Here is a 16,984-nt window from a genome sequence, read left to right as displayed (position 1 = left end):
CCCAACAAGGAATATTCCAGTGCTTTGGGAAATGGAAGATGAACAGGGTGAAAACCCCCCTTGTCTGTGGGAAACCACAGGTGAGGCCAGATCTGCTGTTCTAAACAAAGTTTTTACAACAGAATGATTTGCAACAGTAGATGGGTGCTTTTGAAATTCTTCCCAGAAAGTGACAGAGAATCAATTGATGCCATTGCCAATAACTATAGGCTAAGGAACAGGGATGGGGTTCTGATAGTGCCACTGGAGGGATCCCCCCTCTATTACAGCAGCTTGCCAAGGACAAATGTTTCATTTTTATGGAGATGGCCAATGTCCTGTGTTGTCTTCAGAGACCGAGGGAGTGAACTGTTCTCTGTGTTCACTTGAAGCCAGATGTTAAAGTATTGTCTGGATATAATTGACTTGACAAATAGCAGGAGTGACATTTTAGCTCCATTCAAGTCAGTGGCAAAATTCCTGTTGAGTTCAGCTGGGGCCAAGATTTCATCCTATGACAGTGCTGATGGGAAATCTGATGAATGATCTTCAGAAGAATAAGCACAAGCATTGTGTTTTTCTAGGACTCTTTTCAATCTATGGGCCATGAATCCTTGGAGTTCTGTGCACTGCTTTGAGGAGATCTGCAGAAACCATTTTATTGTCAGTAGATTTAAGTGAGCTATACAGGAGTCCGTGATTCCAGAGGAAATCGGCAGGGGTTGGGTCACCAAGTTCTAAGTCAGTTTGATCCATTGAAATCCACCCATCTGTGCAGTCCTTGGACTATGTTGCTCATAGTCCCGATCAAAGGGAAAGGTTCCCGTTTACCTGAGAGCTAAATTGGACATTTTAACACATATTGTGGAAAACCATGCCCAAGTGATAAGGTAACAGTTGATTCATGTCTATCCAGAGGAGTCCAGAAGTGCCACCTTGGGATGACATGGATTGAAGAGGCAGTTATTTTGCTTTTCCATGTGAAGAACGCTGCTTCTTCCCAGCTGAGCCATCATGAACGCAGATGACTCTCTGGAGGAAGACTTTGCTGCACATTTGCAGTATGTTTTAGCTACTATCAACATTTATATTCCACTGGCATTTGAGGGTAAGCACTAATTAGCATAATCATCAATGCTTTAAAATTAAAAATTCCTCCAAGAGACACAGGAGGGATTGAAACTGTTTCCTTCCCCCAGAGGCAAACCCTTTCCCAAGCTATCTGCTGCACCAAAAGGCTTTATTCTAGAAACACTCCCAAGCTATGCCCAAGAGTAAATTAAACTACAGCAAACTTGTAAACCCATGTGTGTGTGTGTGTGTGTGTGTGCAGCAGGCAGGCCCTGATTTGACAATTACTACCTGATAAAGTGTTGTCACTATTTTCCACTCCTATTTGGTTTTGGCTGCTGCTCTGTGCTGTTGTGTCACCTTTGTTGTGTGGGCTGCAACAAACAAGAAGTGTTTGTAGAGTTGGAAGTTTTTAGACTTCCCAGGAAAGATCCTGGTGTCTTCACAAGACTGAAAGCAAAGGGTTTAATGACACTGCCCTCCCCCAGAGCTTGCCTCAAGCTCCCCCAGTCAAGAGCTGGCTTCAAAAAATCTCAAGAGACATTATTTTCCACATGAGTTTAGAGAAGATTTTATTCTGGTTCCAAAAAGATTTACAACAAGAACCTCAAGTTGAATTTCTAGCTTAAATAGACCCCTTTCAGTGGAGAATAAGGTGCCAAGAAAACCTTGGGGGAACTTTAAGTTTGAAAGGCAACCTCCATACCTTGGAAATGCCCCCTAAGAGTTGATCTTTAAATTTCTTCATTGCTGCCTTTTGGAGGTGAGAGTGGGGTCTCAGCTCACAGTGACAGCAGGTGTGGTCCAGGATGGGTGTCCTGTGTGTGGGTTCATTGTGGCTCAGAGGATGCTCCTCACATCCTCAGAAGGTCTTCAAGCAGCGAGCAGGAACCTCAGGGAGCGAAAGTAGTTAACTGTGATAGTTGCTCTGGAAATGGCCAGGGAGAAAAATTAGTATTTTTCCAAAGAAAATATTTACTTGAGAGGAAAACACTAAAAATTGTAGGTGTTTCTTAAAACAGTTGTGTTTAAACTCACAGTTCTTGTTATTTCTGCACAAGACACCACACCCTACATGGAGTAACCACGGGGACTCTGCAAGACAGAGTGGCACAGAAATCTCCGTGAAAATTTCAGAGCCTGCAGGACATTGAACATATGTATTGTCTTCTTGGTATCTATTTTTTCAGCGAGATGGACTTAAATTTCATTGGCAGAAATTCTCTCTTTTATCTTTATCTCCTGTTTTGATGTGGTAGCCATGGAGAAAAGCCCCAGATTAGTAACAGTAGGTTGGTGCAGAATAAGAATAACTTTCTGCTTGGATTTAGACTGTAGCAATATTGGGGGTTTTGTTTAACTGGAAATACTCAGATGGCAGAGAATAAATATTAGATGCTGTTGGGACATTAATCACCCATTCCATTCCCTTCTATCCACCTTGGACTGATAATCCTTAACTTCCCTCTCTTCTGAGGGATGTTTAGGTGGCTTTCACAAGGAAGGGGCTGGCTCTCTGTGACTGCTGCTTTTGAAAACTGGTTGGTTCCCCTGGGGGTCAATGTACTTTTGTCCAAGGGCACCTGAACCCTTGGAACTTATTTTGGGTAATAATGAATGAAATATTCTGAAGCTGAGATGCCTCGAGCAGCATAAGAAAGTCAAATTCATGAGGGTGGGTGGTGTTGAGCTGCCACAATCAGGTGCCTGTGGCTGGAGGTGCTGTGGGCAAACACACCTCAGAGGGTAATGGGTTAACACAGGAAGGATGTGCAGCCCCTGTGGGCTGCACTGGGATGACTTAATAGGTCTAATGATTACATAGGATCAAAGAGAGGGTATATCCTCACTCCAGATTTCACTTCTAATCTTCTGAAGCATTCAGTGCAACTTGTGCACGCAGTGGGATAATCAGGCTCTTTCCTGGCTCTCGGCAGCTTTTTCTTCCACCTGTGGGGCAATTCTAGGTTTATTGCTGGACTGTAATCCCCAGACTGCATGGAAGAGGGATTTCAGGGAGAGGCTAACAAGGAGTACGAGCCAGGAGACTGAACATTCCGTGTTATTACAGGTGTCCCATATGGCACAGGTGTGTTGGCAGGACAGGGTGTCCTGCTGCTGCCTCACCCCCTGAGGTTACAAACCCAGGTCTGTTTGCTTTGCCACCCAACATTATGGTTATACACAAATCATTAAAAACTCTTTTACTCCCAGCTTCCCTGCTCCCTTTTTTTAAAATGGCAGCACCTCTGAAGGAAATGGAAAGCGAGTCTGTCCTCAGGTGAGGGTCACAGATGTTTCTGATTTCTGGAAGCTGCAGCAGCAGGTCAAGGAACTGGGAACCTTATCAAAATCTGCCAGGTGAAGATTTCAAGGGTACAGCTCCTGAGATAGAATGCAATTAGCACTCACTGAGAAATGGATGGATAAAATAACGTGGTGGTGCTTCACCACTTGTTTTCTTGTTGCACAGTCCTTAAGAAGCCTCTGCAAAGCCTCCTCTCTCTCTCTCCAGAAACCACGGCAAAATTCCCATCCCTTCCCTCTTGCCTAACTCCATTATGTAACCCTATAGTGTGTGTGGCATACGAGCTGAAAACTATGTACAGATTCCAACGATTTTCACCGCCTCCCCATTTCCTTGTATAGGAAAAAACTGAAACAACACCAGTTCTGGTTATACACCACTTTTTGTTTCTTCCCTATGGAAACACCAGGCCGAAGGAGGGTATGGAGGGACCATATATGGCCGTGGGAGCTCCTCGGAGCGCGGCGCGGAGCTTCTCCCCGGAGCGCGGCGGTCCCGCTCCCCTCAGGAGATCCCTCTTCCCTCAGGAAGCCGCGGAGGGAGCGGCGAGAGCGGCACCAGCGGATGTGACCGCAGCGCAGGCTGCGCTGGGAGGGACCGCCCCCTCCGCGGCCTCCACCAATCCGATCTCGGCTTGAAACATGACTGACGGCCGCTCCACCCAATCATGCCGCTATACTCTCCACGCAGGCCCCGCCCCTTCTTCCAGTTGGTCTCATGCCTTGTCAATCATCCCCCTCCCGCCCCTTTCCGTCAGGGGGAAATGCTCCGTGGGAAGGGTGGGGGGAGAAGAAAGGGAAAGCAACCAATGAGACTCTAGAGAAGAATGGATTGACAGGCAGGCCCACCAACCGCTGCGCTCCATCCCGCCGCCGCTCCCTCCCCCGCGGGTGGCGGGGCAGAGGGGGCGCCCCTCCCGCCTCTTCCCCGTTGGTCTGTCCCACTCCGGGCCGGGCGGGCTGGGTTGAGTGAGCGGCTCGGACCATTGCTCGCGGCGGGCGGGGGGGGCGCGGGCGAGGCGGAGGAGGAAGGAGCCGGCGAAGGAGGCGGGGGGGCGGTTTAAAGGGACAAGAGCCGTGCGGGCGCCGGCGGGGGGAGCCGGAGCGGCAGCGGGCGGGGACTCGCCCCCTTCCTTACACACCGCCCGCTCGCACCGCGGCCAGGGTCGCCTCCGCCGCCAGCGCCCCCCTCCCTTCCCTTCCTCTCCGCCCGCCGCTTCCACAGCGGCCTCTATGAGGTAGAAGGGAGCGGCGGCCACTCCGGGGGCGGCAGCGGCCGCTACAGCCGCCGCCTCCTCCTCCTTCTCCTGCTCGCCTCAGAGCGCCCCATCTTTGTGTGCGGGAGAAGGGCGGGAGGGAGTGAGCGCTGCCCGCCCGCCGCGCTTTGTTCGGAGCCGGGGGGCCGTGGCGGAGCCCCGGCTCTATGTGCCAGCGGCTCCCCGGCGGCGGCGGCGTGAGGGGCCGGAGCCCCTGAGGGCGGGGGGGCCCCGGCCCGTGTCGGTGCTGTGGGGCGGGGGAAGGGGCCGGCTCGCTGCCCGCCGGCCCGGCCCGTGTGCGGGCGGATTGATGTGGGGGGGTCTGACATGAGTCCGCCGGCGGCCGGGTGCTGCCATGTGACCGGCTTCAAGGTGGAGAACTGGAAGCAGAACCTGCGGGCGATTTACCAGTGCTTCGTGTGGAGCGGCTCGGCCGAGACCAGGAAGCGCAAGGTACCCGGGGGCGGCTCGCATCCATCCCCCTTCCCTTCCCCTCCTTCCCTCCCTCCCCGACCCACCCGCCGCCGCCTCGGGGAGGGGACGGGTCGGGTCTCCCTCCCTCCCTCCCTCCCTCCCTCCCCACGGGGCAGGTGGGCCCGGGCTCCCGCACGCGGTCCTGGGGGGAGGGAGGGAGGAGGAAGCGCTCGGTGCCTCCGGGATGGCGAGGGGGGAGCACCGGGATGGAGGAGGGAAGAACCAGCCCCGGCGGGGCCTCTCTCTCCCTGCCACCTGCCCCGGCGGCTTTTCCGCAGCGGGGCTGTTCCGCAGCGCCGCCGCTTCCTCCTCCTCCTCCTCCTCCTCCTCCTCCCGGAGGTTTCCCGGAATACCGGGGGGAGGGGAGGCCCGGGGCACCGGGCACGTCCGGCCTGCGGCGGAGCTTTGTGGAGCCCCGCGGGGCCGCGCCCGAGCCCGGGGGGCTGCGCGGAGCACAATGGCTGGGAGCGGGTCCCGGCGCCGCGGCTGCGGCTCGCTCGGTTGTGTCTGTGTGGGGTTTTCTTTTTTCCCCTTAAAAAAAAAAAAAAAAGCTGCTCGTGCTCCTAATCCACTTGGAACAGGGGATTCCTGCCCTAGTGGGGCGGGGGGAAGAAACTGGCTCAGCCTGGAGTACAGGGAAGGGCAGGGGATGGTTTGCTCTGGGAGCTGTTGGCGCCTGGGAAAAATCCCTGTGAACCAGGGAAGAAAAGGCAGGAAGAGCGCTTTTCCCCCCACCTATCTCCTAAATGACATCTCTGTCCACAGGCATGTTTCTGGAGGGCTTCTCTCTTCGCTGTGCAACTAATTACTGTTTTTCCCCAGAATCAACTAGTTTTTGCTTCAAAGTGACTTGGCAGATTTCTGTCAGTCGTCGCATTGGTGACTGAGGAGGGGAAGGCAACAGCTACACACGGAGCAGAACTTGGTTTTTGGGACAGCACGGATTGTGTTTGTGTTGGAGCAACCCATTGAGAACTTTCAGATCCCAGTGCTTTGCATTAAGCTGCTCAGCTTATTATTCATAATAGAAGTAGAGCATGAAGGATGGACTTCAGGGGTGAGGTGCCAAACCATTTTTCTGTGTTCGGTTCATGTTCTCAGGACAATCCAGTTTTCCAGTTTTTTACTTAAAGAGGAAAAAATGGAATCTGAGAAGAAACATGTTTTAAATGTATTCAGTTACTTGATAGCCCTGCAAAATGTAGCCAGACTTGTTTTCAATGTCCTACAATCCCCCTACAAGCCAATATTATGAAGCATATTAGTTAAAATTTGGGTTTATTTAGCCTTTAGTACATCAAAATACAAATTGGGATATAATGGGTGGTACTTACAGCTTAAAAGCTTAAGTGGAGGAAAAAATTATATATGTGCTGGGGAAGAAAAAAAATACAAGTGAGGTATGAAGATGTCTCAGACAAATATAAAGCAAGTGCTACGTGGAAGAATGAAAATAAAATTTTATTAGCAAAATTACCTTTTTTTTCTTTATAAATATGGAGCATCCTTTGTAACCTCCATACCAGTTGTATGCTGCAACAGTTTTTTCTTCTGAAATTTAATGGTAGGGACGTGTTCATCATTGCTTGAGAAAACAGCTGGAAATACATAATATTCCATTGTAATCAATCTGTTCTCACTTCCTCTTTGCACAACCAGGCTCATAAAGCAGAACAGGGTTGTTGCAAAATTATCTGTCAGCTCATGGAAAACACCAGTTTTCCTAATACATAAAAATGCCTTCCCCCCTCCCCTGTTTTTTTTAAGCAGGTTGTCAGTGTGAAAATAGTTGGGTACCTGAATTCAGCCCACCTGAAATATGTGGGAGTACATGATCATATATAGGGTACCGTTTGGGGTAGCTGAATATGGGGTTCATTCCCTGTCTGTGTTCATAAGGATTGGAGAAAGTCTATAAATGACAATTAAGGTACTTACCTCCCCTGCATATGGACTTGAGACCTTCTTCCATGGAATTTTTCTTTACTGAAATTCCCTGTCCATATGTATGCCTTACAGTTTTATATGTAAAATTTGATAGATGGAATTTTCTGTTTGGTGGCATGTTTATAGTCAAATAATCAGAAAGAAATTTAACTAGATAGTCCATAAAAAATAAATAGAAATAAATAACTAGAAAACAATCCTTTGTCCTTTAATATTTTATATATACATGTATAATATGGATATATATTCTAGGAGCACAGCTGTGACTGTGTGTTTATTGGTGAAGATTCTTCTTAGTCTTAATTAAAATGATAAGGCTAAATTAAAGGTTTGTTAGAAGGGGATATTCTTTTTGTGATAAAGGGCAACCACATCATACAGTTGTCACAGGAAACATTCCATACATGTAGCTGATCACTGGGCAGTTTCACTGTTGATCAGATGAATGCAGCTGTAAAAATGCCTTGGCTGCTGGTGAGAGCCAGGTGTAAATGGTTCTGGTTCTAGAATGGTAACTACTATCCCTCCTAAGGCTGTCTTAAAAATCCAGGGAGCAATGGGAACTGCAGGGGGCAGAAAGGGTCCATTCTCCTGCTGTACCTACTCTACATTCTGCCTTGGCAGACCATTTTAATGCTGTGCTATTCGTTTTTAATACGTACCTTTTCTGTGAATAAGCTTTTATGAGCTTCAGCTCGTGGTTCAGTTTGCTTTACAGCCAGTGGTTCGAGCAGAATGGCTCTGAAGCGTGGTTTATGGTGGGAAAGCTGTCTCCTGAACGTGTATTTGAATTCTCAGTCAGAATCAAGAGGTAATAATTATACATGTATATCTTTGTAGGCACTGGGATTCTGGTGAAGATTTTAGGAGTGTGTTTGCTCCTGAAGCAGTGGCTGTGCTGGGATTTGAGCTGTCATCATGGTGCATTGTTGTATCCACACGAAGGAGCGAGGCTGTGACTTGCCTCATCTCACTGCACCTTGGCCAAACTCAAGTGCAGAGCTCTGTACAAGCTGTTCTGGGCACAGGGTTTGCTGGGGTGTAATTGTGTTGCTGATAGTAAAGCCTAAGCAAAGACAAAAACCCGCCTGTCACGCTGGAGATCGGAGCAGGAGAAGAGGGAGAGAGGGAGAAATCTGAAGGCTGACTCTTGAAATTGCAATTATTGTGGTTAAAAGTTGCAACTAGATTTGAGGGCTCAAGTTGTATGTAAAGTGGCAAAAATTAGGGTGGACTGTGTCAGTGTTGGGGTTTTGACCCGTAACTCTTGATTTTTAATTTACCGTAGTTAGAATCTGTTTAATAAGCTGATGGCAAAACTCATGTTTCTGTAGGTCGTGGACTTTACCTTGAATATTTTGATTTGGAAATTACCTCACACTTAATTAAGTAACACTGTATAAGAGGTCCTTAAATTTGACACCACTACCCCCCATTTAGGAATTGTGGAGCAGACAGAGGATGCTGAAAAGACTTTTGCCAGCCCTTCGTGTCAGCTTTTTCCATTTTTTCTGAAGGGTCACACTTGAAACATTTTGCTTATTCCTTTAGAATTAGAGATGAGAAAAACGTTTTGCAGTGTCAGATGTAGTTTGTGGTCCCCATCAGTGAGCAATTAGACATGTAAATGCATCTTAATGTCCGGGGCTTGGTAAGTAATGGTCTCAGTGCTTGAAGGGCAGCTAAATTTATGATTAAATTTTATCTTACTGGACTATACATCTTGATGAAACTGTCTCATTCTGAATGCTTCTTATTATCACCGCTCTGAAAAGGCTCAGGATGATAAAAGTAAACTGGTCATTGTGACCACAGTCGTGATATGCACAAGGCTCTATCTGGAATTTCAGAGTGTTTGTTCAGTGCTTCAGCCAATAGATCAAAGAATAATTGCCTGTCAGGGGCTGTGCACTCTCACTGACAGCGGGTGCGTTCTGGCGTATTTCTTCCTGTTTGAGAGCTTCTGTTGTTTATTCCATTATTCTGCCTTTACATGGACCCTCCAGACCCATTGATGCTTTCAGATATGAAGAAACATTTGCTCTTATAGGTGAGGACCTTTCTTCAGGTGTCCTTCTCCCCGTGAACTTGTGACTTCAGTTCGTTGTTCCTTATAACATTTTGCCACATGATCGATTCAAACCTGAAATGGTTTTGGTTCATTTCCTAACTTTCAAAGCAGAAAAGAGCTTAATAATAACAACTTAGCAAATAAATGCCGTGTCATGTTTTCAGTGGCAAGTATTGTGGTTCACATTCTAAATCAGCGTGTCACGTTCTTGCTAAAATGACCTTGCAGTCTCAGGGTGAGCTACTGGTGGAACTTTTCATCTCAGGCCTGTTGAGGCACGTCTTCTCCCAAAGAGCCTTGCCCCATATACCTGTCCAGGAACAGGGAAGTGTTACTGAGGTGATTTGCTTTGTACTTTCCTTGTCCTTTGGGCAAGGAACCTCAGCAGGCTGTGCTGCCTTCGCAGGCTCGGTGTTTGCATTGCTTAAACTAATAAGGAAACCTTAGCTTGTTTTTCTTTAACGTTTTTAGTGTGTGCACCAAACTTCTGGATTACAAATCCTGAGGAGAATTTGAAAGAGGAGTCCAGGATTCAAGAAGCATGTCTCTTTTTCAGCTGCGTACTCCGCTTTGGCTGCCTGTGTGAACTGTCTGATTGACTCAGGAAGGATGTTCTTCTTTGCCATGTGCTGTGGGAGCTCCCTGAAAGCCCACCAGAAGTGTCAAAGTCAGCTGCAAGCTTCATTGTTCAGGAGGTCTCCAGTTTCATACCTGAACAATCTTCCTTAGGTCCTAACCTCTAAGGACTAAAAGGGTCCTTAGACCTGCTGAAGGTAATGTTCTCTTTCCTCTTGGTGTGAGAGGTATCCACACGTGAGGTTTGTAGCTCCTTGTGTCCGTGGGACAGGCCAGATCGAGAATGCTCCACCGAGCTTCTGTCCCTGGAGCCCAAGAATATAAAACAAGGCCTTCCTCTTCCTAGTGGTGCTAATCCCTATTTTGTATCCTGTACCACGTTTGTTTGGTTTTTTTCTTAAATCAGTGGCTGGTTTCTGGGCCAAAGGTTAGGAATTAGTCTTGCGCCGTGAACTCGAAGGTGGCTGAGAGCAATTCTCGAGCTGTGGGATCTGAACCATCAGGACTTCTCTGGTTTTTAACATGGATGGAGAGACAAACACAGTAAATGCAGTTTTCAGTGTACTTGTGTTTGTTCCCTTCTGCAGAGCAAGAAGGTGGATCTGCACAAGCTGATGAAGGAAAAAAATAGGGATTTCTTGGACAAGAAGGCTTCTTTTTCTCTGTAGTCTTATCAGCAGTCGAGGTTTGCTCATGGCCAGGCTGTTTGTCAGGAGCAGTTGTAGCATCTCTTTAATTTTGTCTGCAGTCCACGATTTTATTTGCTTAATGCTGAAAGCTTTTAAACTGAAATGACAGCGAGTAGTGTGAAGGTGAGCAGGGTGGAATGGCTTTGTTTGATTTGCTGGACTATCTGTTGAGCTTTATTTTAAGCCATCAAAGCTTTCAACCCCAAACAAAGGTTTGCTGATAGCCTCATTTTTGTTTCAAGCCTTAATCTGGAGCGTTAATGTGAAACTGGAGCTGCAAATTGCTTGCAAACCTTCTACTCTCCTTCTTTAATTTGAGGATTTTCTGGTTTAGTAACTGGAGTAACAAATCTATGGGTAAATGTGACTGACTGATAGTGGAAGTTGCTGGCTCCTCTTCTCCTGACTTTGCTGCTCCTTGAATCTGAGCAAAAAAAAAAAGTTTTCCTTTGGGATGGACTGTGGGGATCCTGCTTTGTAACAAATGCTGTTGAACTGTTTGATTCCCAGCGGTGGCTGATTTGTTTTAAACCAGAGAAAGATTAACTCGGTTTAAAAGCTTGTGTTTCCCCCATTAAACCAAGCACCCCTTGGTTTTCCTGTTCATGTGTGGAACTGAATTCCTGTGAATCTGTGAATTCCTATGAAGAAACTATGGTTTCTTATTGTCTTTTTCCTGGTAGATGTAGGGCTGCTTTTTATCAGGCACACCTTTCCATTTCACTTGACTGGTGGCTACTTGAAAACATTAGGTTTGGGGTTTTTAACACTTGTATTCCCATGATTCTCCAAGTATTTGTAATGTGTCTGTAGCCTGTGGCAGCTTCTAAGGTGAGGAGGTACATATGTCCTCTTACTTACATATCAGGCATAGTGGCATCAAGAGAAAGGCAATTTGAAGGTGACCTGCATACATTTTGCTGGCCTTATGAGATCTTTATTTTAAAAGAAGCTTTTTGTTTGTTTGTTTTTAAAGCATGCCAAGAGCCATTGTTAGAGCCTTCCCTGGACAGAAAGAGCTGCCTAGAGCAGCTCTCTCCAGTTTCTTGTTAACCTGTGGACAATGGAGCAAAGTGAGTGAAATGCTGTAATGACATTACAGTTTACTCTGTTATCCTGGACTCTGTTGTCAGCCAAGCAGTGCTGGAGCGTAGGGAGAGCCATATGTTATCCGAGAGGCCTGGATTGGGAACCTTTCCTTAGCAGAAGCAGTTCTAGAAGCAGATAGATCTGTTCTGACTGGATGAAAGCTCAGTCTTGGTAGTTGTATTCTCTTACATATTGATTTGGCAGTCCTTTATGTACACTCGGCTTAATTCAAGCTAAGAACTTTGCTGCATTAGCTGGTAATAGAATCAATGTTGTAAAGAGTTACTCCTTGCAGAATTAACCTGGGTTGGGTTCTGTTTGCTTCAAAACACCTTTTTTTTTTTTTCCAAGCAGTGGGACCACATTAATGCAACTGGCACAGCAGCTCCAGAACGATCTGCAGTTTAACTTCAGTCCTGGGGCAGCTGCCATCGAGCTGATCTCTCTCATTTAGAAGAAAGAATCACTTTATCTATTTGAGGACCTATTTGAGCATCTGTAAAGTGAACTGTTACCAGACACCAGTTGACTCAAAGTAACCTGAGATTCACTTTATCAGTTGATAACTGATTAGCAGCAAGCAGTCTGTCTGTCACATTCTTTTGTGTGTGGAATACTGCAAATACTCGTCTTTGTCTTTTTTCAGTTCTCTGCTTAAGTAGAATATTACTCAAGGTTTGGCTTTATTTTTCTTTAAACCTCTCAGTTATATGTAACACTAACATAAAATTCTCAATTTTTTTTCTGCCTATCTCTGCTGCTTTTCCAAGTTGGTAAAGAGAACTTTTCCCCCTCCTCTCATTTTTCCTTTCCTGTGTTTAATGGAGCCTGAAATTAATGTGGCTCTTCTTGTCTACCTCTTGCATAGTATCAGTGGTGATGTCAGCATATTCCTGGTGGGAAATATTTCTGTGAAGGTCTACAGTATACTAAATTTGTCATTGAATAAAAAAACTGGGTATCAGACAAGGTGAAACTCAAAAAAAAAGAGAAAAGACGGTAACATGGTAACAAAAGTTGTTTTCAACACAGTTAAAATGTAGTGTTTTTTAATATAAATATTGGGGCTAGTGCAAGTTTTCATGTCTTGTGACAAATTCTGACATTAAACATGTCAAATATATTTGATATCCTCATATTCAAAGTAGTAGTGAGAAGCAGCTCACTAACTGTGACATTGCTTAGTAAGTCTGAAGAGAGAACTGAGGTTTGACTGAGCTTAAATGGTTTTTGTCTTTTTACTTTGCTGGGATAGTTGGTTTGCACACACAGCCAAGCTCTTCTGCACATACATCTGAGATGTAAAATTACAACTTCAAAAATTCCTTGAGTTGTATTTGTTAGAATTGAACTGTAAAGACCATTAACCTACATTTCATTTGAGGAATTATTAGAGTGCATCTCTTCTTTTTCATTGGTGTCTTAATCTGGAGTCCTGTGTTGCAACTCTTCCCTACTATATGAAACCAAGTTTTCATCCATATATTAATCTGTACTTTAAAAAGTAGTGTAACCAAAAATCAACGTTCACCAAGTTATTGAGTACCTTTGTTTTTCCTGAGCACATAAAAGACCCTGCAGCAGTTGGGTGGAGTTGGGCCATGGGGGTGCTGGAGTATCAGACACCCCTGTGGCACCGAGTTCCATTTGTGGTGATTGCCTCGCCTGTCACTCAGAAGTTCATGCATCCAAATAGCCCCTTTTAAATAGGATTTGGCTTTGGATTCATCTCGCTGAATTGACTGCCAGGGCTTTTATAAGTATGTTTTGCTTCTGTTTTTAAAGGGCTTTTGTTTTTGCATCAAGTACAGACTTGAATTACTTCAGTGTTTATCAGCACAAGGAGAGAAAACAGCAGCTTATAACCTTTATTTTTGCCTCCCCCATGCTAATTTCTCTTAAAACAACAATCTTCCCCTTCTTGTGTCTTTTTACAACCTGATGTTATTTCACAAAATTTGTCTAATTATAAATTTGTGCTTCTGTCCTGTGCAGTCAGACTTGCTGTTTCATTGCAAGTCAGATTTTAAGGGACCTTCTTTAGAATATGCTTGGTAAATAAAGGTAAAATTTATTGCCCAGCAGATGTATGACAGCTTGGTAAGTGCAGACAGCTGAGATAGCTGACTGATTTCAGTACCTCGTTTTTTAGGTGAGCTTTTGTGACCCTGTGCCCTCCAGTGACAAATGCAAAATTTCTCTCAAGGTTTTATGTTTTTCTTTTCTGTGCTTCATTATCTTCATATTACTGCCCACTTTTGTTCTTAACTGGACCTCTGTCCTGTTGGCAGCTGCTGACCAGGGTGAAATTCTCATTCCATCTTTTCTGTGCATTGCTCACTTCTGCTGTGCTCTCTTAGCAAGCATCCCCTCCCAAAAACTCATTGTTGGATACGTTTATCTGAATGATTAACACTCAGTTCTCTGGTCATTCATGACTACATTTTGTGGTTTTGATTGTGGGATGATCTTAGTGGTGATGTGGAGAACAGAATGAGGAAAGCAGTGAAAATAGTTTCAAGAGTTTCTGCAGTTCTGTGTATGAAGAGGAACTAGACTCTCTTCTGTCATGATAAGGCTGTTCCCTAAGAAAATTAATCTTGAAATTATGCTGGACAGTGTTACTGCCCTTCTTGATGTGTTTGTTTCCTTGTCACACAGTAATTCTTTTTCTTAGGACTTTTCTAGATACGTAAATTCCAGAGTTGCCCCAATAAATTAAATTTCTTTTCTGCATCTCTTTGTAACTTTTCTGCGTTGATTCACATCCTGGAATTGAGTGACACTTGTGCATGCAGAGGAGTTGCTCTCAACCACTTCTTTGCTAATTGAAGGGGCCTAAATCACAAAGATAAATAGAGTGGTACTGATGTTCATAATTATGTGGAGTAGATCACTGTAAAACTGTGAAACAGTGTCAAGTGTGAAAAAATATACATGGAGCATTAGAGGAATTGCTTTGTGATGCTAAGTGAATCTTCATCCATGCAGTTAAGTATGTTACAAAAAGGAAATGAGAGGAGAGATCCTGGTATGTCTGAGGTCACAGAGACATTTCATCACTGAAATGCAAGTTTTCAGGCTCTTACTGGAAGATTTCGGGCAGTAAGGAGATGGGGTTTTTTGCCCATCTTAGGCCATGTACTGCAAAAATCTCACTGTAGAAATATAGAACTCCAGCTTAGCAGTAACCTGGAGAATTACTTTATTGCAGCAATTCTTTATAAAGCAAGCAATTTAACTCTGTAAGCATGTTGTACCTGTAGGCTGAAACTGTTTTGCAGACAAGTTGTTTTATGCAGTGGTAAAAAGAACACAAGAAAAGGCCATTAAGGAGAAGGCAGGTTAGCACATCTGACAAATTTAAAAGCTTGAATTGAAATGAAAAACTAGTTACAGATGTGGGTCTTACTGAGACACAGGTCCATGATGGAATTGGCAAATGGTCTGGGAGAGAAGAATCCCACTGAGGTACAGGACAGGCAACATTTGATGTACCAGAAAACAGCAAGACGTGAGATTTGGACCTTTCTGTGCGCTGTCACCAAAGATTGATGTGTGGGGAACGTGAAATCCAGCTCTTAGTATGTGTATGTATGTCTTTCCTCAGCTCTGGGCTGCACATTCTTGCTGTTATACCATTTGCTGTGTCATGTTGGTGTGATTGTGCCCTGAACCACAAAGGACAGATGAAGATGGAAAAGATTTTTTTTTTTTTTTCCTCCTGTTACTGTTATTTCACCTGAACTGGCTCTGTGTTACATGTCAAGGTAGGACTGATCAAAGAGCTTGAGGGAAGTGTCTGGGTGATGGGAGAGGACCTGAGTGGTGGCAGTTTGAGTAACAACTGCTCTGTCTGAGTGTTGTCCTTGTACTTATGGCTTCTCCTGTGAAGGGTTTCTAATAGTGACTTCATCCCAAAGGGTCTGTGAAGGAACCTCTGTTAGTGCAGCAGTTGTGTGCTTGTACTTGCTGTTTTCACAGGTGATGTTCTGGTGTGTGCTGAGCCTGATAGGTGAAACTTGTCTTAGGTCTGCAGTTGTTGGAGATTATTCCTGTATATGCAAATAACTTTCTTCTACCCCAGTTTCCTTGTAAAAAATAAATGAATTGGGAAGTGTAGAAGCCCGTAATCTGTGATCAGCTGTTACAGCAAATCCACTTTTCATATTACATTTAATCTAATGAAATGAATAGTGTTTTTTTGAGTAATCAAGTTACAAGCCACTTGTACCCCTCTATTAACAGGCCCATCTCGAAGTTAAAGATTTCTGTCTTTTATAATCAAACTCTGGCGAGATGATGTAACTCTTCTTTTGGTTAGTTTAAAGCATGTGGTCCCGGGGCATGTGCCTGGATCATGCTTCTGCTGCATGTAGTTGAGGATGATGGGATAATGGGACTGTAAATTATCTCTTTATGGTGCTGGTTTTCCTCCGGCCTCCTCCCCTGTGCCGTGTGGAGCAGCCCCGAGGCTGTTCCGAGCGGTGCCAGCTGGCTGGAGCCCTGCGGGGCCGCTGTGCCAGATGGAGACAGCAGCACTCCAGTGAAAGCCAGACGTGCTTCCTGGGGTCGTGGAGAGGTGCTGCCTCTGCAACCCCGGCAGGGATCCCCGGGCCAGCAGTCGTCCTGGGAATCAGTTATTCTTGTGCTGGTGCAGCTAAGGACTGGAGTTACAGTGTTCAGCTTTTAGAACATTTTGAATGTGTTTAGTGTCTCCTTTTCTCCAGTTTTATGCTTCTGTGCTGTATCTGTGAAATGTTAAATTCCACAGCTTGTACAGATGCTCAATATTAAGACAGATTTTTTTTCAGTTTGATTAAGTGTGGTGTTTCCTGGTATGTTGTCCTGTTTTTTTTCCTGACTACCGAAAAATGCTGTTATCCCCAAGATTCCCAGACAAGGAAAGGGTTGTTAATGCTGATATTTTTAAATTTCTTTTAATAAAATGGAACACAACCCCAAACCCTTCATTTTACTGCCCAAAATGACAACTTTAGATATGCTTAAAAATGAGAGATAGAAGAAGTTTTAATCCCTTCACTTGCAGAGCTGATGTTTTAGTTTTTACTGAAGGAAATGTATTTTTTAGAATACCAGTGAAATCAGTTGTTGGTATTACTGCATTGTATTTTCAGCTCTGCCTGGCTTTGTATTCAAGAACATGCTCACTCTGAGTAGAATAATCTTATCTGCACAAGAAGTACCACACAAAATCGAGGTGTTTGAGTATTTCCATCCTGGGGAGATGAGGACAGTAAATGGGTGAAATTTGGGTGAAATTCCTCAATGAATCAGATTCCCTGATGGCTGCTCATAGACACTGTCTAGAGGAGCTGAGACACACCCAGTGTTTCCTCACTCTCTTGACCCAGAAGACTTTGTTCTCATTGCCCATTAATGCAGCTCACACTTCTAATCCAGCAGCCAAAAATAGCTGCCAAGCCTGGATTTTACTCTGGTGGCATTTGCTGCACAGGTAGTTGATAGAACCCAACATGCAGAACTGAAGCTGAAAAACCCAC

The 16,984-nt window shown here is 45.1% G+C and overlaps 1 protein-coding gene across 2 annotated transcripts in view; it reads left to right on the top strand.

Moving 5' to 3' along the window:
* The first annotated feature begins 4,334 nt into the window (after positions 1–4,334).
* USP22 (ubiquitin specific peptidase 22) overlaps positions 4,335–16,984 on the top strand; it is a 96,887-nt gene continuing 84,237 nt past the window's right edge. Inside the window, exon 1 of one of the 2 annotated variants that reach the window (XM_051778265.1) lies at positions 4,335–5,066. In XM_051778265.1, the coding sequence (XP_051634225.1) occupies positions 4,941–5,066 (126 nt within the window). In that variant the 5' untranslated portion in view covers positions 4,335–4,940. The remainder of the gene's footprint in view (positions 5,067–16,984) is intronic. The other variant, XM_051778255.1, reaches the window with a different exon arrangement.

The sequence above is a fragment of the Manacus candei genome, unplaced genomic scaffold, assembly GCF_025592945.1.
Source record: "Manacus candei isolate 608988 ecotype Guabito, Panama unplaced genomic scaffold, ASM2559294v1 h1tg000002l, whole genome shotgun sequence".
Classification (NCBI taxonomy): Eukaryota; Metazoa; Chordata; class Aves; order Passeriformes; family Pipridae; genus Manacus; species Manacus candei.
This window is presented reverse-complemented; position numbering and strand designations above follow the sequence as displayed.